At 44.7% G+C, this 25920-nt stretch overlaps 1 protein-coding gene across 15 annotated transcripts in view; it reads right to left on the bottom strand.

Moving 5' to 3' along the window:
- PHLDB1 (pleckstrin homology like domain family B member 1) overlaps positions 1-25920 on the bottom strand; it is a 291420-nt gene that overhangs the window by 89535 nt on the left and 175965 nt on the right. For all 15 annotated transcript variants that reach the window (XM_073566505.1, XM_073566503.1, XM_073566496.1 and 12 more), the window contains 2 exons: positions 4499-4777; positions 584-727 (listed from right to left, as the gene is read on the bottom strand). In XM_073566505.1, the coding sequence (XP_073422606.1) occupies positions 584-727; positions 4499-4777 (423 nt within the window). The remainder of the gene's footprint in view (positions 1-583; positions 728-4498; positions 4778-25920) is intronic.

The following is a 25920-nucleotide window of genomic DNA, read 5'->3' as shown; positions in this document are numbered from 1 at the left end:
GGTGCAGGTAAGTATGACTGGCTTTAGGTTTCTGCAAAGTTTTGTTTCACCCCCAGCAAATACTTTAAAAACAGATTGACAAATGGAAAAATGTTTCTCAATACATACAGTACATCTCTAACCTAGGGCACGTGTTTCAGTTTTTCTCCAAAATTCATGACAATTGATGTTATACAAAACATAATAAATTAAAATAAAATATAAAGTCCAGTGTGAACATGGAGACCCAAAGTTAGAGAGGGTGGTGAGCACTCCGCATAGCTGTGGTGCTCGTGGGAAAAGGTTACAATGGACAAGAAGGGTCCCGTCACTCACATGTGGAATGAAATGCTTTAATGCTGTACATGGTAATCCAATTACAGAAGTGGAAAGCCTGGGATGGGCTGAAACATCTGTACCTGGATTACCATGTGTGTACTGGATTAAAGCATTTCATTCCACATGAGTGCCCGGGACCCTTCTTGTACACCGAACAACATGCCCTCGTTCCTACAATGAGACAGATAAAAAGTGGATCTCAGCAAAATAAACCTATTAATGTGACTGACGGAGCAGGAAACCGCACGTGTGGGAGGACTCTAACCTCTTGTGCGCTCTCCTGTAATTGCCGTTCAAGTTCTGTCACTTTGTTCTTCAGCTGATCCACACGACTTAACGTCATCCTGCGCTGGTCCTCCAAACCAAGCAACTCACCGGTGACATCTCCGGGTGACACGGCATCTTCTTGCTGGGAAGTAAAGAAAAAAAGGCTTCTTATCTACTTGTTAATCTGCTTAGATCACTCTCCATTTTACCTGATAGATACTAAAAGTGTTACTCGCATCTCAGACATTAATGACATGTCCACAGGATATGCCATCAATGTCTCATAAATGGGGTTCCCACTTATGAGCATTAAGCAAACCCCAACTTATCCTTCTGTAAATACAGGAGGTGGCTACCGTTCTCTTCATTAACTTCTATGGGAATTCCAAAAAAGTAGAGCACCCTTGCTCAGGAACTCTCATGTAAGTAACCAGAGGGTCGCATGTGTGAGGTCACAGTCTCCTTTGGCACATGACAGGACTGGTGCCCGAGATGGTGCAATACATGTTGGGCTCTTGGAGCAGCTGGCATGTGTGCTCAATAAATAGATCATTCTTGCCTCTACATCTCTTGTCTATGGTCATCACCATACATTTTAGATGGTCGGCCAGGTTGGCAGACATCCATATGTGTATGGTCACCACCATACATATTAAATGTTCGGCCAGGCTAGCAGACATCCATGTGTATGGTCAGTGCCACACATACTACATGGTTGGCCAAGTTGGCAGACATCCATAAGTGTATGATCACCGCCATACATACTAGATGGTCAGCCAGGTTGGTAGACATCCAATGAGTATGATCACCGCCATACATACTAGATGGTCTGCCAGGTTGGCAGACATCCATATGCGTATGATCACCGCCATAAATACTAGATGGTCAACCAGGTTGGCAGACATCCATATGCGTATGATCACCGCCATACATACTAGATGGTCAGCCAGGTTGGCAGACATCCATATGCGTATGATCACCGCCATACATACTAGATGGTCAGCCAGGTTGGCAGACATCCATATGTGTATGATCAACGTCATACATATTAGATGGTCAGCCAGGTTGGCAGACATCCATATATATGCGTATGATCACCGCCATACATACTAGATGGTCAGCCAGGTTGGCAGACATCCATATGTGTATGGTCACCGCCATACATGTTATGATTGAGTCACCGTAGGAGGCAAAAACAGAAATGCTAGCTAAGTCCAGAAAACCAGAGAGGTTGGCAGCTATCGGATTGCAGACCCCTGATCCTATCCACAACAACTAACAGTAGCCGTGGGGGGTTCCTACGATGCCCTAGACCCCTCGATCACAGCCGTAGAATTAAATAGGCCTAAAGAAAGAAGGGGGAAATCTAAACTGCCCCAGAGCAGACCCCAAAGCAATAGGCAGCCCCCAACAAATAATGATGGTGAAGCTAGATGAAAACACTAACACAGACAGAAAGCTAGACTGAGCAAAGACGGGGCCCAAGCTAACTAGATAGGAAAGGACAGGAAGGCTGCTGTCTGCAATCTGTGAAAAACCCTATGAAAATAAGAGCCAACAGACTGACAGTGAAAAAGGCCCTGAAGACGCTAGGCTTCAAAAAAGCTATGTCAGTACTCAGGAATATTCTGAAGACAGAGCAACAGGCAAAAGGAGATTCAGCTCACCCCAGCAGGGAATGGCAGAATCCAGAAAAGCAAGGAAAACAAAAACAAAACACAAATGCTAACAGGCAAAGCAGAAAACTTAGCTTTAGAGGAGCAGGAATCAGACTGGTGTCCTAGAAGTCCACAGAGAAATCACCCGCAGGGCAGAAGGGCGTTGGCAGCCTTATATCCAATCCGTGACTCCACTCAGCCAGTCATCCTCATTAGGCTCAGGTGCCTGATAATCAGGCTCATTACCTTCCTTTACCAGAATAGGGAGTTCACCAGACCTCAGTGACGAAGGGGAAAATGAACTCACAACACATACATATTAGATGGTCAGCCAGGTTGGCAGACATCCATATGTGTAAGATCACCACCATACATATTAGATGGACAGCCAGGTTAGCAGACATCCATGTGTATGGTCAGTGCGACACATACTACATGGTGGGCCAGGTTGGAAGACATCCACGTGTATGATCACCGCCATACATATTAAATGGGTCAGCCAGGTTAGCAGACATCCATGCGTATGGTCAGTGCCATACATACTACATGGTGGTTGGCCAGGTTGGCAGACATCCACGTGTATGATCACCGCCATACGTATTAAATAGTTGGCCAGGTTAGCAGACATCCATGTGTATGGTCAGTGCCACACATACTACATGGTCGACCAGGTTGGCAGACATCCATAAGTGTATGGTCACCATAATCCAATCTCAATACACTGTAGAATTCGAAGAAGCTAAATAAATATATATTATTATTATCCTGTAATTCAACAACAGTGAAAAGTGAGGGACCAAGAGGACTGTGGACAGCAAGTACAATTGTAAAAAATGATTTTATAGGGAGTCTGTCACCCCATTTAAGGTGCGCTGCCTGTGATGAATCCTCAGCCTGCATGCCCTGACACTGCAGGAGCCAAGCTCAGTGTCCGTGAATGCGGGCACCCTGTGATTCCCTAGTCCAGCCTGCAGCGGCCGCTTACTGTACACACAAGATTGCACAACCGGTGCCGACAGAGGAGGGGGACTACATCGCGCACACACACTGCTCTTGCAGTGTCAGGGAGTGCAGGGCTGAGGATTCAATACAGTGCTTCTTGAAGAGCTGTCACTCATCCTAAGAGGAACGGTGGAGGGTGGTAACTGAGGGAGTAGTAGACTCCTCATTTACATATTTATTCAAACTGTTTTTGCATAAAACAAAATAATTAAAATCTGTACCACAAGTGTGATTTTTAAAGGGGTCTAGTCCCCTATGTGAATGTATACAAGGTTTAATTTGAGTATTTGGATTGACAGACTCCCTTCGGCCTTAGCAGCCCTGGGTCCCTGTACAACATAGTTGGAAGCATATAACTTTTGTGCATTTTACTTGTTTTTATTTTAATACCCTCAGATTCTTGAGAACATGTTTTTCCCACACAAGTTCTGAAATTTCCTGGGGGCAGTGACGCTTCGAGAGGAGGCTTCAGGCTTCACGAAGCCTTAACACAAGATCTATATTCAGACAGCAGGTGCAATAGACTTTATTTTATCTGGACAGTAAGAAAAATAGCCCCCAAAATAGAAACACATTAGAATAAATGAGCCGAGCCCTGGATAGGTCCGGGCAAATTGTACTATAGTTACATTTACTGAAATTAGCTTTTCTAAAATGTTTCTTTTATTCCTTACTTTAAGGGTGACTCTATTATTCCTCACATTAAAGGCTACTCTATTATTCCTTACTTTTTTTTTGCTTTAGTGCATTTAAAAGAAAACCACTTTGCAAATAGTATGCATTAAAATATCTCTACAGCTCCCGTGCAAAAGCATTGTGTCGCCACGGTAACAGACTACAAATAGACAAGTGTAGTCTGATCCTGCAGCCACTCTTCCTAGGAAAGATAAAAATCACAAACTGTTGCCTGCCCCCTAATCCTTGATGGTATACAACAGTTACTTAGGTCTGCAAAAAAACAAACTATGGTGCATCTGTAACATAATAGACATGACATATAAATGAATGACCTCAGCTAAAAATCTACCATATACTGTGCACAGAAATAGTATTGTACTGTACTTACCCCTAAAATGAACCACTAACACCAAAAAGTAAAAAAAACTGAAATTGGTGTAAATGACCCTGTGAACCTATGTGACTGCCCCCTCGCATGACATATGCATGTAAAGTCACAACGTGTAAAGAAGCATAGGGCGAAGGATGGTAGTGACTTCATATTGGTCCTGGGTTTTGCCTGGTGCTAGAGTTACCTCATGTTGGGTGCTCTCAGTGCTGCTATTCTCCTCCTTCTGTGTCTCCTCGTCATGAAGCTCTCGTTGTGCTTTACTTTGGTTGCCACTGTTTTCCAGGCTGCGATCCTTAGCACTGTCCCAGGATGGCCTCCTCGTACCTAGAGATATAGGGCTGTCTGGCTTGGTACTCAAAGAAGGGAAGGCCCTCAATTCATCTAGCCTGGCCGGGCTGGTGGATTCATCCGTTTTGCTGTACTCAGCACATAAATTAAGGATCGTTTCCAGTCTCTGCCGCTCCTGCGGACACAGAAATAATGGGATTAGATGGAGCTTCCAATGTAAGGTGTCACAAGGTACAGTATCACCAGAAACAGAACACGGAGCAGAGACTACGAGGAGATCCTCATAAATCACAGGGTATTTTAGGTGATCTGCTCCTTTGAACTTTCCTTCTGAAGGCATTTTACCCTTAAAAGTGAACTTCCTCTGCTTTCTACAACTGTCTGATCATCCAGAATATGCAATAACCAGAAAATAAGTTCCAAAATAAAGGCTTTTTACCATACGGCTTTATTGAACTCCACTTTATTATCCTATATTTATTAGCATTTAAGTCAGGACAGGATAGCAAAATAAGACCAGGGCACACCACATGGCCAAAAGTGCAAAGACCCCTGAGCTTTTACACCCACAGAATATTGGACATCCCGTTCCAAACTTACGGGGATCATTATAAAGCTGGGCTCATTTTGCGGCCAGAACAGCCTTTTCCCCAAGATCTGAGTGTGCCTGTGAGAATTTGTGAACACTGAAGACCATGAAAATTCTACACAATTCTTGTGCAGTTTGGAGCTTTGTGGCGAGTCGAGATGAGCGAATATTTCAATATTCGGTTCGGATTACGAGCACCGTATTTTCAATATTCGCCGAACGCTATTGGAGTCAATGGGAGTACAGATGAGCGAATATATTCGGAAACAATTGTCAAAACATAAAATCAGCACGAGTATGGCAAATTCAGAGCGTTTTCCGAACATATTCGCTCATCTCTAGTGGCGACTGATGCAATGGATGATCAGCTATTTGTATAAGGCTTCAGAGCCCCTTTGTGAGTTGGTACTGTTGACATTTTTTACTTGTGGCTATGGAGGCTGAGTTGTTGTTACTAGAGTTGAGCGACTTTGGTCGGATCGGGTTTCGTGAAACCCGAATGAAACAAAATAAGTTTCAGATGAAACTCGTCCGACTAGAGCAAAACAAAGTCGGAGTTTCGTCCGAAACCCGACCCCAATGCAAGTCAATGGGAAATAAAAGTCGGACGAAACTCCGACTTTTTTTGCTCTAGTCGGACGAGTTTCATCTGAAACTTATTTTGTTTCATTCGGGTTTCACGAAACCCGATCCGACCAAAGTCGCTCAACTCTAGTTGTTACCCTTAGATGAGATCACTTGTGACCAAAGAAGATTTAGCAGATCAGAAATGTCACATACAGAGATGGGCGTTCCCAAACAGTAAAGTTTGGCGTCCGTATCAAACACCTACTGTTCAGGCACAGCAACCGAACACGGACTTCAAAAGAAAGTCCATGTAACTGTTCGGGTTCAGCACGACGGACAAGTGAGGGATATGGTTGTTTTTTATTTTTGTTTTATTACAGGAGACGAGGGCTTCGGTGGAATGTGGGTTCGGTGAGTATAACGGTGTTTATTTTTAAATAAAGTAAAAAAGAGTGTTTTGTTTTATTTCAAATAAAATACCTTATTCTAGCTATGTCTTTATTTACAATATAACTATAGGACTAGTAATGGATAGGTGTCTTATAGACACCTCTTCATTACTAAGTCGTGGGCTTGATGTCACAGAAAAACACAAAGGTGACATCAACCCCACAAATATTACCCCACTTGCCCCCTCCACAGGGCAAGTGGGAAGAGTTGGGTAAAGCACCAGAATTGGTGCCCCTTACCAGCCTGAGAATACCAGCCCCCAGCTGTCTGCTTTAACTTGGTTGATTGTCAAAAATGGGGGTGACCCCACGCTTTTTTTTTTTTTATTTATTTAAAGAGTTTGAAAAAAAAATTAGAGTGGTTACCACTCTATTTTTGATAACTAACCTTGCTGAAGCTGACAGCTGAGGGTTGCAGACTGCAGCTGTGAGTTTTGCCTGGCCAGTTGTCAAAAATACAGGGGAACCCCCGCCGTTTTTTGTTTTTTTTATTATTTATTTAGCGCGCAGGAGGGAACTGATGAATACTCTCATCAGCCACTGCCTGCTATCGCTGTTATTAGTGGCAGCAGGCGTAGGCTTATAGGAGCAGTAGTACCATCAGCGGACGCCAGTGACCGGAGGTAAACTTTTTACCTCCAATCACAGCTGCAGGCTCACACTGTCAGAACCGCGGCTCTCTTGACAGGAGATAATGACATTACCGCTGATCAGGATCAGAATTTTCCACGCTGTCATGCACATCTGTTCGGGCCTCCCATTTAAGTGAATGCGGTACCCAAACTCGAACTTTTTTTTTTAACTGTTTGGACAAACCTGCCGAACATCCAGGGTTCCGCTCATCTATAGTCATGCGGCCATAGAGACCCCCAGAAGGTTGTTATCATCATGAAGCTCTTCAGTGTGACCCATACTACCACCAATTTTTGTCTAGAGAGACTGCAAGCTTCTATGATTCATTCACATGTAGAGGCAGAGTACTAGTCATGTGCTTAGTATATCCCTCTTCATGAGGTTGTAGAGATGTGTCCTCATATACTCTATGAAGCCTGACGTAGCAGTGCTCCTGAGGTTTTCTTGCCTTTTATGAATATTTTACTCTGTTTAAATTTTTAACAGTCTTGAATAAATACATGTTTTTATAATATATGGAGCATCATTGCGCCTGTTCTATCCCACTGGGTTATCCCCTCGGGATTTTGTGTTGTGTTGCCAATTATCCTGTGCATCTCCATTTGTTAATGCTATTGACTTAAAGGACTGTTGATCTATATGGTTTATAAGTCTGTATCATAATCATTGCAACTGAGCTTACTTATATTTATCTTATGCCATGGCGAATAGATTTTTTTCTCAAGTTTTTAATTGGTTGGCTAGTATTTTGTTCATGCTACATTTACATTAAAATATCTATAACTGCATATGGGTGTGCACACGGCTGAGTATTGCCTTTTAGACCATTTGAATTTCACACACCCAGGATAGAGGGACGTTATGAATGAGTTAGAAAAGCCAAAAGCCTCCCATTTAGATCCCCCATTTTAAAACTGACGCCTCCTTATGTAGCTAAGTTTTCCGAGTCATTTCCAACAACTCTCTTTGGGCGTGCACCCAAAGATGCCCATGTAGGTCAGCAGGACCAGCAACGCGCGGCTGCTCAGCAGATTCCATTTGTTAAGTCAAAACAAGTTTCTGCCGTATTACATCTCCTCTGTATGCAGCCACTCCATTAATAAAGGCACCCCTTATATCTGCCTTCTAGGCACCCCATCAAAAAGCATCTGGATGATTAGAATTCAAGGCACAAATAACAGAACACTGACTGGCACTTCCAAATCAAAAACTGGTATGAACAGGTGCAAACTAAGAGAAGCCATCTCTATACATAACAAATAAAGTAGCACTCTGTTGTGCTAAAGCATGTAAATATGAAATATGAATAGTATTAGGGTCCCGTTTCACATAGCGACGCTCTAGCGATCCCACCAACAATAGGACCTGGTAAGGATCGCTGGTGCTTCGCTACATGGTCGCTAGTAAGCTGTGAAACAGGCAGATCTATTCAACGACGCAGTAATGATACGGTGGTCGTTGGTACCTTGTCACACAGCAGCTATACTGACGACTCACGTCTGTGTCCCTGAGTTCTGCATCGCCAACTAAAGTCGCTTGTCGGCGTCAAACAGAGCGATGCATGCTGGCCAGCGGGACACCAACAATCAAAAAATGGCCCAGGCCATTCGAGCTCGATCAGCGTTATCCAGCCGGGGGGTCCGGTCGCTGCTATGTGTCATACGTAGCTAGATTGCTGGCGAGGTCGCTGTTGCGTCACAAAATCTGTGATGTTTCAGCGATCTCGCTAACGATCTCGTTATATGAGACGGGGCCTTTACTGTTCTAGATAGTAAGAAAAAAAATGGAGATACTTAGCACATAATTTGGCCAATTCATGCATGCCCAGCAGTCAACGACAAGGTGATCTCCGGTTTTCTGGGAAGCATGGAGAACAGAGAATAGAGCTGTCTGAGGACTTGAGAACCAAAATTGTGGAACAATATCAACAATCTTAAGGTTATAAGTCCATCTCCAGAGATCTTGATGTTCCTTTGTCCACAGTGTGTAACATAATCAAGAAGTTTACCATCCATAGTACTTTAGATAATATCCTTGGACGTGGACGGCGGAGAAAAATTGATCAAAGGTTGCAACGCAGAACAATCCGGATGGTGGATAAGCAGCCAAAATCAAGTTCCAAAGAAATTCAAGCTGTCCTGTAGGTTCAGTGTGTATCAGTGTCAGGGCAGACTGTCGTCATTTGAATGAAATTTACCAATATGGCAGGAGACCCAGTAGGACCCCACTGCTGACATACAAAAGCTAGAGACAAAATCCTTCTGATAAATCGTTTTGTGGACAGATGAGACAAAGATAGAGCTTTTTGATAACGCACATCATTCTACTGTTTACTGAAAACGGAATGAGGCCTACAAAGAAAAGAACACAGTACCTACAGTCAAATATGGTGGAGATTCAAACATGTTTTGCTTCCTTTGGCATTGGTGCCTTGACTGTGTGTAAGGCACCATGACATCTGAAGATTACCAAAAGGATTTTGGATCGCAATGTAGTACCCAGTGTCAGAAAGCTGGGCCTGTCTTCCAGAATGATGACCCCACTTCAAGAAACACTCCAAAATGGATGGAAACAAAGCGCTGGAGAGTTCTGAAGTGGCAGTCAATGAGTCCAGATCTTAATCCCATTGAAGACTGGCGAAATACATCATTTTCTGGAAAAATTTCAAGGATGCCAACACTTTTTGCCATGACTGTATGTGATATCAATGGAAGAAAGTCTTGGGAGGCCAGGGACATATCTATACGAGACAGTTTTATTGCAGGAAGAGTAGCAGGATAAGACTCTTTCAACTGGAAACTGTCATCGTTTGCCCAGGAGTTCTTTGGCACTACTTCTAGGGTTAATACTATGTGGCCTCTCTTTGATTGGGGAGGGCTATATCTACCCGCCCCTGTGCTGTGCGGGTTGTTAGTTATACATCCTTTCTCGGCTGGGCAGCTGACCCCTGTATTTCTGTCTGCCTGTCTTTGTATGTTTGCCTGTGAATGACCCGGTCTGTTCCTCGTATGCTATCTGCCTGCTGACTCTATACCGTCTGCTACACTCTTGGTTTTTGACCTCGGCTACATCCCCTGATTTCCCTCTTACTTGTCCATCTGGTACTGCTCCGTCCTCTGATTTCCGACCCTGACTTGTCTCTGACCACTCTACTCATCTGTCCCTTTGATTACCGCGCTGTTATCTGGCTTCTGACCTCAGGCCTTGGTCCGCCTCCAGCCAGCCCCCGGTGGTCACGTGCTGCAGGTCCTGTTTACCTGCAGAACACTCCCTACCATGGTCACACATCTCTGTAGGACCCCCTGGGGAACCCAAGCACATTCCTGGACACGTACAGTCTCTGGTGGTGAGTCTGGTACGGAGTCGATCACAGAAACATTGATCTCCAAATACCTAAGTAGTTCTATGCAGAACACCATGCTGCTAATGCAGACTTACATTAGAGTCATCAGTGAAGGGCGTATGGTCTAGAGTAGGTTTCAGGACTACGGCAAAGTCACCACAAAATCAAAAACTACCAGGTCAAAAGGAGAGAGAACATACAGTAGACACAAGCAATAGTATACCGTAAGTAAAAGAAGCTTGTGCACAAACACAAACCTACCAAAATCGTGGCACACCACCTGGATCACCTCCAGAGGAAGAGATACACCTCTGGAATAATTGGAGCGAGTGATGTGAAAACCTTTGGCTATCCAGGCTTTTTTAAGAGCGAGGGTTTTCCAGGAATATATTATTAGTATGTGATAAACGTATGTAGAAAAACAGCTTTTGATTAATGGGATGCAACTTGACTTTTCCATGTTGGATGACACATGGGGTTTCGCTCGCATACTTCCTTCAGGGCTCACGCAATATTATCTGATGCTGCTGTTATCTTTACCTTCAGGCCAATGCAAACAGGCCTGTAATGCCAGGAGAAAGCCACCACTCGGCATATTAGACCCAGAGTTATCACATACACCCTTATATCAAGTTAAGCGGTTTGACAAAGGGATTTCCCTCGACTGACTTTTATATGGAGTAACATTAGATATTCTGAATTATGCTGGCTGGAAGGTTTCACGCTAAATCAGGATATTTCAGGACATGAAATATTCTAAGAAAAGTAGACATTTAGCAATTATTTGAAGGAAAGAAAAAAAATACAAAAAATTAGCCTTAGCCTCACGAAATATTGCGCACAGCCCTTACAATGCTCGCAGATTTGCCTTTTACCTTTATACATATTTCTAGCCATGTAAAAGACAAACATGAAAATTGTCCATTAGTACTAGTTTTTTGCTTGCTTTTTTCAGCCTTGAAATCCAAAATCAAATCTCCAACATTACAAAAAGTCAATGAAAAAAAATGGATGTGATAAAATAAATCACTGAGAATTAGTGTACGGCTGCTTAAAGGAAGATTTGCAAAGGATTAACTTCTATGCAGTGTTACAGTAATGTAACTTGGAATACAGACTGGTTTAAAGGGGTTTTATTTTAGGGCTGTTAATCACCGTTTAGTAAGAAGTAACGTATCCTATTCCACATCATTATGAAGATCTGTCAGGAATAACATTTTGTTTGCATCCCAAGTGACTGGCTACAGTCACAGATCACTGCACTCAGAGCAGCGGCTGTATGCACACCCCGGCACTTTAACAACCAGCTCTGCAGAGCTTCTCCCTATACTGCACAGAAATGCCTATGGTAGATGTTTATTTTACAATTGGTCCCTATGGTGTACAGATGACTAAGGGCCCCGTCACAATCAGCGAGATCGCTAGCGAGATCGCTGATTTTATGACGCATCAGCGATCTCTCCAGCAATATCGCTGTGTGTGACGGGGATCGCTGATCGTGCAGGATCGTCCTGGGCCATTTTTTGATCGTTGGTCTCCTGCTGTGGCAGTGAGAGACCAGCGATCAGCGACGCTGGTTTCCAACGTAAACATCGGGTAACTTAGGCTAGTTTCACACTAGCGTTTTTTTGCGCTGCATTTTTGCACAGTGCAAACGCATACAAAAAACGCATCATGCGTTTTGTATGCGTTTGCTGCTTTTTTGCGCATGTGTTTTAACCATTTTTACTCTTAAAACGCTTGCTTTTTTAAACGCAGACATGCGCATATCCATGCCCACATCTGCGTTCCCATAGACTGTAATGTGTTTTTTTGCACATTCTGTGCGCATGCTTTTTTTTGCAACAGGTCGGACGGACCAAAAATGCAACAGGTAGCGTCCGGCGCGCCTGGGCGCACACTACAAAAAACCGCATGCGCACGTAAAACACGTACGAACGCATGCAAACGCTAGACCATTCGCCCCAATGTTAAAGATAGGGGAAAAAGGCGCATGTGTGCGCAAAAACGCAGCGCAAAAAAACGCTAATGTGAAACCAGCCTAAGAGCCGAGCGGATATTGGATACCCGCTGTTTACCCTAGATACCAGCGCACAATGGTATGTAGGGTAAATAGCGGGTATCCAAGAGCCGTGCGGCTCTTAGATACCCGCTGTTTACATTGGAAACCAGCTTGCTCGCTGGTCCTGATCGCTGGAGAGGCTGTCTATGTGACAGCTCACCAGCGATCAGCCTAACGATGTGTCAGCCATCCCATCCATGTCGGATCGTTGGTGGGATCGTTGGGACATCGTTATGTGTAACGGGGCCTTAAGCATCCATCCTGACAGAGTTCATTGTTGGGCATCTACCGCCTGAGTGCATGTTCCATGCTAGTGGGCTCAGACCATTGCATACATAGCCTTAGGCTAAGTTCACACTTGCGTACTGAGGCTCTGCGGACGGCTGCGTACTACTTCTCTGAAGCTCCGCCCACTTCCGCACTTCTTCCGTTTAGGTCCGACTACTTCTGCATGCGTCCTGCGTACCTATCATTAACATTGGGTACGCATGACATGCGGATGTGTTGTATGCGGATGCAACTTGTCTAGTTCCTGTGCGGTCGGTGGGCGCGTCAAAACGACACATCCGCATGTCCTGAATACCCAGTGTTAAAGATAGGTATGCAGGACGCATGCAGAAGTAAGTGGACCTAAACGGAAGAAGTGCGGAAGTGGGCGGAGCTTCAGGGAGGAAGTACTCAGCCGTCCGCAGAGCCCGGGTACGAAAGCGTGAACTTAGCCTTAGTCTGCTCATGTGCTGGCCCCCATGACACAGAAGTGGGGGCATTCCAAAACCGATTGCTCTGCTTCCACAAGAGTAAAAACTTTGCATGTGTGAGGAGACTGCAAGCACGCAGGATGCAGTAACGGACTGTACACAGACCAAGGGTGAAAGGGGTTTTTTATACAGTAGAAACTCCACGCTGGAAGAAAACGGAGGGATAAAATTCCCTAATACAGAAAAAGGGTAATGGGGATAACTTAAGGAACAGGGACAAGTAAAGCCGATAATACAATAAAATATAACTTATCACTCAGGCGCCAGTCACGGTTGAACTTCTGTCTGTGACTGGTACTGCCTAGATTGCGTCACAGTGGGAGTTTGTCACAATCCTGAGGTAAATAATGTAGTATCTTTTGATGTTGGCGTTGTCCTCCCGTGGTCCTGACGATGGCGGCGAATCCTCGGGATCCTGATGCTAGTCTTGGGTCCAGCAGATGAGTTGATGAAGAGGGATATGTCCTTATCATCAGCGGTGAGTGTCCAAACACTACGGAGATTTGCAGCACTTCCCAAACACAGTTTACAATGGGCAGCCCGCTTCGCCGTACCGAATCGACACACGTCTAAGTCCCGTTCACAGACCTTGTCTCTCACGGTCAGTACTGTCAGGGGGGGGCGGCTGTGGCAGCGTTGTCGGCTGTGGCAGCGGTCTCAGCAAGGGCAGTGATGTCGGCTGGGACAGCGGTGTCTGAGCGGTACTCAGTCCTCCTGTCAAAGCGCTCTGCCGTCCCAGGCTCTGCTCTGCCCAGACACCTCTCAGCTGATTTTACCTCACAGGCGTCCCGTATGCCCGAAGTTCCCACCCAAACTGCCTGGTCATGCGCAAGCTGCAGCTCTGTCCGCTTAGCCATGCCCCCTTTTTCTCAAACAGACAGTACAGTCTGGAGTCTCATGCTTTCTACCCCGCAATATAGGTGACAGCCCCGACGGTTCTGGATCCTTCACGGAGGAGACATGCCTAGTTAGTTCCTTCCCCTTACATTTGTGCCAGTTTCCAGTCCAATGTCAAGGATGAATTTATTGAAGTTGACCCTTAGATGTGGAGTCAGTCAGCCAAACCTTCCACTCCCGACTACTCAATCTCTCTGACCCTACAGCCCTGGTCACTACTGAGCATGAACATAAAGTGCAGCACAGATTCATCTACACTAAAAACCCAGATCCTTAGATTAGGAACAGAGGAGACATCTATGGAACATTTCATAACTCCAACCCCCCCCCCCCCAGTGTTGTGGGGTGGGAGATATGAAATGTCCTATGTCTGTTCTGTTCCTGATCTAAGGATCTGGGTTTTTATTTGAGATGAATCTGTGCTGCACTTTATGTACAGGCTCAGTAGTGACCCGTGCTGTGGGGATGGAGTTATGAAATGTCCTATAAATGTCTGTTCTGTTCCTGATCTAAGGATCTGGGCTTTTAGTGGAGATGAATCTGTGCTGCACTTTATGTACAGGCTCAGTAGTGACCCGTGCTGTGGGGATGGAGTTATGAAATGTCCTATAAATGTCTGTTCTGTTCCTGATCTAAGGATCTAAGGCTTTTAGTGGAGATGAATCTGTGCTGCACTTTATGTACAGGCTCAGTAGTGACCAGTGCTGTGGGGTCGGAGTTATGAAATGTCCTATAAATGTCTGTTCGGTTCCTGATCTAAGGATCTGGGCTTTTAGTGGAGATGAATCTGTGCTGCTCTTTATGTACATGCTCAGTAGTGACCAGTGCTGTGGAGTTATGAAATGTCCTATAAATGTCTGCTCTGTTCCTGATCTAAGGATCTGGGCTTTTAGTGGTGATGAATCTGTGCTGCACTTTATGTACAGGCTCAGTAGTGACCAGTGCTGTGAGGTCGGAGTTATGAAATGTCCTATAAATGTCTGCTCTGTTCCTGATCTAAGGATCTGAGCTTTTAGTGGAGATGAATCTGTGCAGCACTTTATGTACAGGCTCAGTAGTGACCAGTGCTGTGGAGTTATGAAATGTCCTATAAATGTCTGTTCTGTTCCTGATCTAAGGATCAGGGCTTTTAGTGGAGATGAATCTGTGGCTGTGCTTTATGTACAGGCTCAGTAGTGACCAGTGCTGTGGGGTCGGAGTTATGAAATGTCCTATAAATGTCTGTTCTGTTCCTGATCTAAGGATCTGGGCTTTTAGTGGAGATGAATCTGTGCTGCACTTTATGTACAGGCTCAGTAGTGACCAGTGCTGTGGAGTTATGAAATGTCCTATAAATGTCTGCTCTGTTCCTGATCTAAGGATCTGGGCTTTTAGTGGTGATGAATCTGTGCTGCACTTTATGTACAGGCTCAGTAGTGACCAGTGCTGTGAGGTCGGAGTTATGAAATGTCCTATAAATGTCTGCTCTGTTCCTGATCTAAGGATCTGAGCTTTTAGTGGAGATGAATCTGTGCAGCACTTTATGTACAGGCTCAGTAGTGACCAGTGCTGTGGAGTTATGAAATGTCCTATAAATGTCTGTTCTGTTCCTGATCTAAGGATCTGGGCTTTTAGTGGAGATGAATCTGTGGCTGTGCTTTATGTACAGGCTCAGTAGTGACCAGTGCTGTGGGGTCAGAGTTATGAAATGGCCTATAAATGTCTGTTCTGTTCCTGATCTAAGGATCTGGGCTTTTAGTGGAGATGAATCTGTGCTGCACTTTATGTACAGGCTCAGTACTGACCAGTGCTGTGGGGTCGGAGTTATGAAATGTCCTATAAATGTCTGTTCTGTTCCTGATCTAAGGATCTGGGCTTTTAGCTGAGATGAATCTGTGCTGCACTTTATGTACAGGCTCAGTAGTGACCAGTGCTGTGGAGTTATGAAATGTCCTATAAATGTCTGTTCTGTTCCTGATCTAAGGATCAGGGCTTTTAGTGGAGATGAATCTGTGGCTGTGCTTTATGTACAGGCTCAGTAGTGACCAGTGCTGTGGGGTCGGAGTTATGAAATGTCCTATAAATGTCTGTTCTGTTCCTGATCTAAGGATCTGGGCTTTTAGTGGAGATGAATCTGTGCTGCACTTTATGTACAGGCTCAGTAGTGACCAGTGCTGTGGAGTTATGAAATGTCCTATAAATGTCTGTCTTGTTCCTGATCTAAGGATCTGGGCTTTTAGTGGAGATGAATCTGTGCTGCACTTTATGTACAGGCTCAGTAGTGACCCGTGCTGTGGGGATGGAGTTATGAAATGTCCTATAAATGTCTGTTCTGTTCCTGATCTAAGGATCTAAGGCTTTTAGTGGAGATGAATCTGTGCTGCACTTTATGTACAGGCTCAGTAGTGACCAGTGCTGTGGGGTCGGAGTTATGAAATGTCCTATAAATGTCTGTTCGGTTCCTGATCTAAGGATCTGGGCTTTTAGTGGAGATGAATCTGTGCTGCTCTTTATGTACATGCTCAGTAGTGACCAGTGCTGTGGAGTTATGAAATGTCCTATAAATGTCTGCTCTGTTCCTGATCTAAGGATCTGGGCTTTTAGTGGTGATGAATCTGTGCTGCACTTTATGTACAGGCTCAGTAGTGACCAGTGCTGTGAGGTCGGAGTTATGAAATGTCCTATAAATGTCTGCTCTGTTCCTGATCTAAGGATCTGAGCTTTTAGTGGAGATGAATCTGTGCAGCACTTTATGTACAGGCTCAGTAGTGACCAGTGCTGTGGAGTTATGAAATGTCCTATAAATGTCTGTTCTGTTCCTGATCTAAGGATCAGGGCTTTTAGTGGAGATGAATCTGTGGCTGTGCTTTATGTACAGGCTCAGTAGTGACCAGTGCTGTGGGGTCGGAGTTATGAAATGTCCTATAAATGTCTGTTCTGTTCCTGATCTAAGGATCTGGGCTTTTAGTGGAGATGAATCTGTGCTGCACTTTATGTACAGGCTCAGTAGTGACCAGTGCTGTGGAGTTATGAAATGTCCTATAAATGTCTGCTCTGTTCCTGATCTAAGGATCTGGGCTTTTAGTGGTGATGAATCTGTGCTGCACTTTATGTACAGGCTCAGTAGTGACCAGTGCTGTGAGGTCGGAGTTATGAAATGTCCTATAAATGTCTGCTCTGTTCCTGATCTAAGGATCTGAGCTTTTAGTGGAGATGAATCTGTGCAGCACTTTATGTACAGGCTCAGTAGTGACCAGTGCTGTGGAGTTATGAAATGTCCTATAAATGTCTGTTCTGTTCCTGATCTAAGGATCTGGGCTTTTAGTGGAGATGAATCTGTGGCTGTGCTTTATGTACAGGCTCAGTAGTGACCAGTGCTGTGGGGTCAGAGTTATGAAATGGCCTATAAATGTCTGTTCTGTTCCTGATCTAAGGATCTGGGCTTTTAGTGGAGATGAATCTGTGCTGCACTTTATGTACAGGCTCAGTACTGACCAGTGCTGTGGGGTCGGAGTTATGAAATGTCCTATAAATGTCTGTTCTGTTCCTGATCTAAGGATCTGGGCTTTTAGCTGAGATGAATCTGTGCTGCACTTTATGTACAGGCTCAGTAGTGACCAGTGCTGTGGAGTTATGAAATGTCCTATAAATGTCTGTTCTGTTCCTGATCTAAGGATCAGGGCTTTTAGTGGAGATGAATCTGTGGCTGTGCTTTATGTACAGGCTCAGTAGTGACCAGTGCTGTGGGGTCGGAGTTATGAAATGTCCTATAAATGTCTGTTCTGTTCCTGATCTAAGGATCTGGGCTTTTAGTGGAGATGAATCTGTGCTGCACTTTATGTACAGGCTCAGTAGTGACCAGTGCTGTGGAGTTATGAAATGTCCTATAAATGTCTGCTCTGTTCCTGATCTAAGGATCTGGGCTTTTAGTGGTGATGAATCTGTGCTGCACTTTATGTACAGGCTCAGTAGTGACCAGTGCTATGGAGTTATGAAATGTCCTATAAATGTCTGCTCTGTTCCTGATCTAAGGATCTGGGCTTTTAGTGGTGATGAATCTGTGCTGCACTTTATGTACAGGCTCAGTAGTGACCAGTGCTGTGAGGTCGGAGTTATGAAATGTCCTATAAATGTCTGCTCTGTTCCTGATCTAAGGATCTGAGCTTTTAGTGGAGATGAATCTGTGCAGCACTTTATGTACAGGCTCAGTAGTGACCAGTGCTGTGGAGTTATGAAATGTCCTATAAATGTCTGTTCTGTTCCTGATCTAAGGATCTGGGCTTTTAGTGGAGATGAATCTGTGGCTGTGCTTTATGTACAGGCTCAGTAGTGACCAGTGCTGTGGGGTCGGAGTTATGAAATGTCCTATAAATGTCTGTTCTGTTCCTGATCTAAGGATCTGGGCTTTTAGTGGAGATGAATCTGTGCTGCACTTTATGTACAGGCTCAGTAGTGACCAGTGCTGTGGGGTCGGAGTTATGAAATGTCCTATAAATGTCTGTTCTGTTCCTGATCTAAGGATCTGGGCTTTTAGTGGAGATGAATCTGTGCTGCACTTTATGTACAGGCTCAGTAGTGACCAGTGCTGTGGGGTCGGAGTTATGAAATGTCCTATAAATGTCTGTTCTGCTCCTGATCTAAGGATCTGAGCTTTTAGCGGAGATGAATCTGTGCTGCACTTTATGTACAGGCTCAGCTGTGGGGTCGGAGTTATGAAATGTTCTATAAATGTCTGTTCTGCTCCTGATCTAAGGATCTGAGCTTTTAGCGGAGATGAATCTGTGCTGCACTTTATGTACAGGCTCAGCTGTGGGGTCGGAGTTATGAAATGTTCTATAAATGTCTGTTCTGTTCCTGATCTAAGGATCTGGGCTTTTAGCTGAGATGAATCTGTGCTGCAATTTATGTACAGGCTCAGTAGTGACCAGTGCTGTGGGGTCAGAGGTATGAAATGTCCTATAAATGTCTGTTCTTTCCTTGATCTAAGGATCTGGGCTTTTAGTGGAGATGAATCTGTGCTGCACTTTATGTACAGGCTCAGTAGTGACCGGTGCTGTGCATATATTGTTCTCTTAGTCACATTACACTTGATAAAATGTTTCCACTGGTAAAAGTATAAATGATGTGGACTGGATATGGATGTCACGGTTATATCTGGCGTCTTCTGTGGGAAGAGGGGGTTGATTTTTAATTAAATTGAGCCTGTCAGTAGGATGCCTCCACTGAAAGCATTGACGACGGAAATATTCCCAATAGCCAATTCCCTCTAAATGGTTGCGCTAGCCCACCAGGGGAAGATTTACACCAAGCAGACCACTAGTGAAATAGCAGGCACTTTGCCCAGTCACATAAGTAGCTGAATGCAGGCACAGGCCAATGCTTCCACATATAAGAGAGGGTCCGACAGGAGGAAACATCGGTCCCCTACAATATACAGATGCCAAAGTATAATGAAAAGATGCAGGAATTATACGGTACCTCCCTCCTGATGTCCGATGCCCTCCTGCTCTCTTCTAAACTGAATCTGTAAAAATAGGCATTATCCCGTTTTTCTGGGGGTGCAGCTACCGGACACGAGTAACGTCTCTGCCATAGAGCCATGCTACTACAGTAAATGTGGCTGCGACAAGTGAGCAGCTGGGAGTCTGTGAGAAGAAAGCCCCGGGGGTCTTTCCTTCACCCCTCCCCAAACTTGGTGTGTGACAAGTCATCATAGGCTCACAAGCCTCTCCCGAACATGTAAGAAATTAACCCTATAAACATTCACAGGTAAAAGGTTTTTACAACTTCTGTTCCGGCATAAATCTACAAATGTAGATAGGAAGCAGCAGAGAACAGCTGGAGAGCAATAATGGATCCATATCACTGGGGGTCCCAGCAGGAAGACCCTTCTAATAACTCACGATAAAGCCCCCGTCACAGCGATCTCGCTAGCGAGATCACTGCTGAGTCACAAGTTTTGTGATGGAACATCGATCTCACCAGCGAGATCGCTGTGAGTGACACTTATCAGCGACCTGCCCCCCTGCCGGGTATCGCTGATCGTGCTGGAATGGACTGGACATTTTTTTGATCTTTGGTCTCCCGCTTGCCAGCACGCATCGCTGCGTGTGGCAGGCAGGAGACCAGCGAGCTGGTAACCAAGGTAAACATCGGGTTTCTAAGCGCCGGGGCGCTTAGAAACCCGATGTTTACCTCTGTTACCAACTCCCTGCACCAGCACGCTGGTATCTTAACGTACACTGCAGGTAACTAAGCGACGTGCATCGCTTGTTACCTGCGTGTCGCTGTCCTGATCGCTGGTGAATAATATAGCGTGGCACTACTGCAGGGTGTGCAAGTAGGTTACCCAAACCAAAGCTCAATAGTGAAAAGTAACTTGGCACTCAACTTAAGGGTCCATAGAAGAAAATTTTACTATGCAGTCTGTAAAACATTTCGGCCCACGTGGCCCTCATCAGTCCGACTGCTTAAAAGTATTGTGGAGAAATGGGGAACAAGCGTGAGTTCCTACTGTAATGGAAAACTTGTAGGTGAGCTGTCCGGCTCCCTAGTATCCGTATATTAATTCGGAATAGTTGTAGGAGGAACCTGTTACATTGAAAAGGAAGCTTGTTACCAGTTTCTCTGTAGTTATATTAGTTGCCGTGTGGTAGTAAAGCAGGTCCTTATGTGGCATGGGAGGTCAGTGGTGATGGGCGTCTGTTGGACGCGGTTTCCGCCGCTTGTCTCGTCACAGAGTCACTGGACCGCTGAGACCAGAATGTTGAATTACACCAAAGGGGAACTTTTATCCCATTTACAAAATGGAGCGGCTGGTAAGGAATGAATGAATGAACGGTCAGGCATGCTATGGAGATGCCATAAAAAGCCAAGAGTAGCGCTGGACAGCCCCATAGGGAATAGAGCACTGCTGCTCCTTTCTTCCATCAGATCATTTTTTATTGTGAAAAATATCAAGATAAATTCACATTTTGATTTTGTTTTCAGAAACAATCAAAACTAAATAGAACAAACATGCAGATAAAAAAACATAAGTCATTACAAAACAAATACAAAAAGGTTCAAATTAACATTCATGGTAGGTATTATCATTTGCTTATTACTGTTTACTGTTTACATACATGGATCCAAATATAAATGAAGACCATCGGACTGCTCGTGTATTGGGCCAAAATACAGAGACTCACAGCATTTAGACATAGTCATCTAGGATCCCTGTTTCCCAGAACCAAAATCTAACACTTTACACTTTGGGCATGTGAGTTAGGGATCTGAAATGAGTTAGGAGAGTTTACAGGTTTATGACAAGGAAATGTACAGACGGTCTATCATAGTGTTTCTGAGAAGGCTTTTCGATGTACCATATATACTCGTGTATAAGCCGACCCATGTATAAGCCGACCCCCCCTAATTTTGCCACAAAAAACTGGGAAAACTTATTGACTCGCGCATAAGCCTAGGGTGGAGAATGCAGCAGCTACTGGTAAATTTCAAAAATAAAAATAGATACCAATAAAAGTAAAATTAATTGAGACATCAGTAGGTTAAATGTTTTTGAATATCCATATTGAATCAGGAGCCCCATATAATGCTCCATACAGTTCATGATGGACCCCATAAGATGCTCCATACAAAATACACCCCATATAACGCTGCACGAAGGTTAATAATGGCCCCATAAGATGCTCCATAGAATAATATGCTCCATATGCTGCTCCATAAAGGTTATGGACCCATATGATGCTCCACAGAATAATATGCCCCATATGCTACTCCATAAAGGTTATGGCCCCATAAGATGTTCCATAGATTATGCCCCATATGCTTCCCCATAAGATGCTCCATAGATTATGCCCCCATATGCTGCCCAATAAGATGCTCCATAGAATAGGCCCTGTCGCTGCTGCATATAAAAAAAAAAAGACATACTCACCTCTCGTCGCTGGGGGCCAGGTGCCGGTGTCCTGAGCAGGCGGGGACACCGGCGCGCTATAGGGGCCAGGTGTGGGTGTCACCGCTGGCTCAGGGCCCCGGCACCTCAGATATTCACCTGTCCCCATTCCATCGCTGCCACTCTGTCTTCCGGGTCCTCTGTCAGTGATGTTCAGGCAGCAGAGGGTGCGCGCACTAACTACGTTACCGCACCCACTGACCTGAATATCATAGCCAGAGGATGGGGATGACAGAGCGGCTAGCAGCGGTGGACCGGGGACAGGAGAATATCGTATATACTTTCCCTCTGCAGCCCCGCTTCTCCCACGTTCTCCAGCAGCTATTCCTTCCTTCAGCGGTCACGTTGTACCGCTCATTAGTCATGAATATGTGAATATTCATGACTTTAATGAGCGGTACCACGTGACCGCTAAGGAAGGAGCCTGAGACCATTGAAGTAGCGGGGTGGCTACAGAGACACACTGGGGGGGTAAGTATGATCTGACACCCCCGCTCCCCCTCCAACCCCCTGGCGTATATGACTCGCATATAAGCCGAGAGGGGGAATTTCAGCCCAAAAAAAGGGCTGAAAATCTCGGCTTATACGCGAGCATATACGGTAATCCCCGGAGTAGTGAATCATTGTTCCCATATCTTTATACATTTTTTGAGGGCGTTCCTTTTAACATATGTTCCCTTTTCCATACATAAGACATTATTTAGTTTGGATTTAAATTCTTCTATCGTTGGGGGATTTTTCTATCCAGTGTTGTACCAATAGTTTTCTAGCTTGAAATAGCACTCGGGAGATAGCTATAGGGAAATCCGAATCCAGCCACCCTCCAACAGACCAAGAAAGCAGATTCTGGGTTCCAACGACATATGGATTCCGAACACAGATTTTATCAAGTCAACTACCACCTTCCAATAGTTCCCAATGTTCACACACTCCCACATCATGTGCATTAGGTGAGCGTCGTTGTTCCCGCATCTTGGACATGTTGCCCACTCTTATACCTATTTTAAGTAGGATACTGGGAGTCTTATTTACTCGATGAATAAGAAAGATTTGGAGCAGTCTTTGTGATTCAAACAAGGATAATTTAGGAATTAGATCTAGCACCTTTTTCCATTGTTCCTCAGACAGGGGACCCACATCTCTTTCCCTCCTTACTTTGGCTGTGATAGGGTACTTTTCTAATTGTACAGCCATAAGCTGCTTATATAAATGGGAAATAAAGCCTTTGTGTCTATTGCCGAAACAAGTGTATCAATTGTAGAGTGTTTATTTATAATAATGTCATTTGCTCTGAGTTGTGCATTATACACATGACACATTTACAAAAATTGATAAAACCTTTTGTGAGTTAGTTCGTATCCTGCTCTTATTTGTTCAAAGTTTTTAAATATTCCCTCATTTAGGAGTTGTGACAAAAGAAAAATACCCCTATCTTCCCAATTGTTGAAGCCTTTTAGTTTGTATATCTCAGGCATGTTGTAGTTATACCATAGAGGTGTGTAGTTTGTGAATTTACCACTTCCCAGCATATTCTTGCCTCTATCCCACACTTTATATATCAGGTTTAGCATGGGGCAGTTGGGGACCTTCTCTCTCGAGGAGGACCCATGCCTATACTTACATTGGCAGTTTCCATTTAGTTCCTGCTGCTCCTTCCTAACAGCGAAAAAGGTTCCCCATTCTGCCAATCAGAGAAGGTCCCAGCGGTCAGACCTCACTTGATCAATGAGTTATCACTTCATGCAGAGGACTTATTTTTACTGGAGAACCCCTTTAATGTATTTTGCTCCACACCTAACAGAGGTTCCTTGGTGTTTTGAAGGGTCCTTGTAAGAAATAAATCATGGGCTAGTTTTTACTTTTGACCACACAAGTATTTATCCATTTCAGGTGTGGATTATAATGATAGCAAGAGAGGCTACTGTATAAGGAACAAAACTCCAGGGAACCTATGTCCTGATTGCCTTCATTATAATGTACAGTGGGTGTAACGATAATGTAAAATATGACGTAAGATTTCCCTGATTATCACACTGCAGAATCTTCTATTCGCATACTGAGGTCTGCTATGTCAGTGGGGAGGGCTTGACCCCCCCTGTTCTTGTCCCTGTCACACATTGCAGCTTTGTGTTTCCTCTGGTAGCCTGCAACCTAAGACAGCCACTCACCCCCTTGTTCCTCCCCCACAGCTCACACACACGACTAGTGTAACCTGAATTACTAATCGCTGGCTTCCAGCCTCCCAGCAGGGGGTCTCTGTCTCCAACATGTGTAGCTACTCTCATAGACAATAATGGGAATCTAATCATTTGGTCATAAAACGCTGCGAGTTTATGATAAAAATATGAAAGTTACATTTCTGCGACGTGCGTCGACTAAGCTTCATAGTCCATGTTTTTCACGGTCCCAGCGCCAACAGAACCAGAGAAATGGATTTCTCCTGAACGGTGGGGAATAACTAGTTTGAGTTTGGTTTGGATGAATGCCAACGACAAGCTGGAAAGTATTAAGTTACGTACCGGTAACGGTATTTTTCGGAGGCCCATGACAGCACCACGAGAGAGGGGATCCGCCCTATAGGAACAGGAAACCTACAGATACAAAAGGGCGGCACCTCTCCCACGCATCAGTTGGATTACAGAGCTTGAGAGGCTACCATGGTTAGTACACAACATATGATATATACAACCTATCTACCCTATTTAACAGAATTATTCCATACCATCTCCCACATAAGGTGATTCTATGAACAATCTTCTAAGGAGTGCACCCCTATATGTGAACAAGGGAGGGAACTAAGGGTGCTGTCATGGGCCTCCGAAAAATACCGTTACCGGTACGTAACTTAATACTTTATTCGGACTCCCATGACAGCACCACGAGAGAATTACAGAGATGTAAACTAACTTAGGGAGGGACTACAGCCTGCAGCACCCTTAGCCCGAAGGTGAGGTCTGAGGAGGCACCCATGTCTAACCGATAGTGGTTAAAAAAGGTGGAAGGAGATGACCAGGTGGCCGCCTTACATATTTGATCAATTGATACTCCAGATCTCTCCGCCCAGGATGATGCCATGGCCCGAGTGGAATGTGCCCTCAGGTTCTGTGGAGCCGGACCGCTACCTGCTGTGTAGGCAAGAGAGATAGCCTCCCTAATCCACCTTGCTAATGTGCGTTTTGATACTCTGTATCCTTTCCTGGAACCTTGGAAGGATAGGAATAATGCGTTCTCCTTCTTCCAAGGATCCGTGGCTGCTAAATATGTCAGTAAGCATCTTCTAATATCTAACGCCTGGAGTTTCTGCTCTTTAGGGTTGGTTGGGTTAGGGAGGAAGGAAGGCAGAACTATCTCCTGTGTCCTGTGGAATTGTGTTGCTACCTTGGGAAGGTATGCTGGATCTGGCCTTAGGATTACTCTATCCTGTAAGAACTCTGTGTAAGGAGGCAATCTGGAAAGTGCCTGTATATCGTTCACCCTACGCGCGGATGTTATTGCTACCAGGAATGCTGTCTTAAGAGATATAATCTTTAGTGAGGCGGAATCTAAAGGTTCAAACGGACTTTCTGTCATGGCTGTAAGGACTAAGTTTAAGTCCCACGGTACGCATCTGTCTTTGTGTATAGGTCTCGATCTGGCCGCTGCTCTGATGAACCTTGCTACCCAATAATCCTTTGCAATATCAGCTGCAAACAGGGCCCCTAAGGCTGAAACTTGTACTTTTAGCGTACTTGTGGAGAGACCCAATTCGAAACCTTTCTGGAGAAATTCCAGAATATGTTTCGTGGGAATTCCATCTCTGATGTCAAAGTGAAAGGTGGACAGGAAGCGTTTCCAGGTCCTAGCATAGATATTAGTGGTGGTTAATTTTCTGCTTCTTAGGAGGGTGTCAATTAAGTTCTTGGAGAACCCTCTATTTTTTAATAGTGACCTTTCAAATACCACGCCGTCAAATGAAGTCCCGCTACTTGTGGGTGGCTGACTGGCCCCTGGTAGAGGAGATCCGGAAGGTTCGGCAGTACCCAGGGATCGCCTACCGACATGGTCCTCAACCACGCGAACCAGGTCCTCCTGGGCCAAAAGGGGGCAA

This window comes from Dendrobates tinctorius, unplaced genomic scaffold (genome assembly GCF_039654945.1).
Source record: "Dendrobates tinctorius isolate UK_male_01 unplaced genomic scaffold, ASM3965494v1 ptg000018l, whole genome shotgun sequence".
NCBI classification, from domain to species: Eukaryota; Metazoa; Chordata; class Amphibia; order Anura; family Dendrobatidae; genus Dendrobates; species Dendrobates tinctorius.
This window is presented reverse-complemented; position numbering and strand designations above follow the sequence as displayed.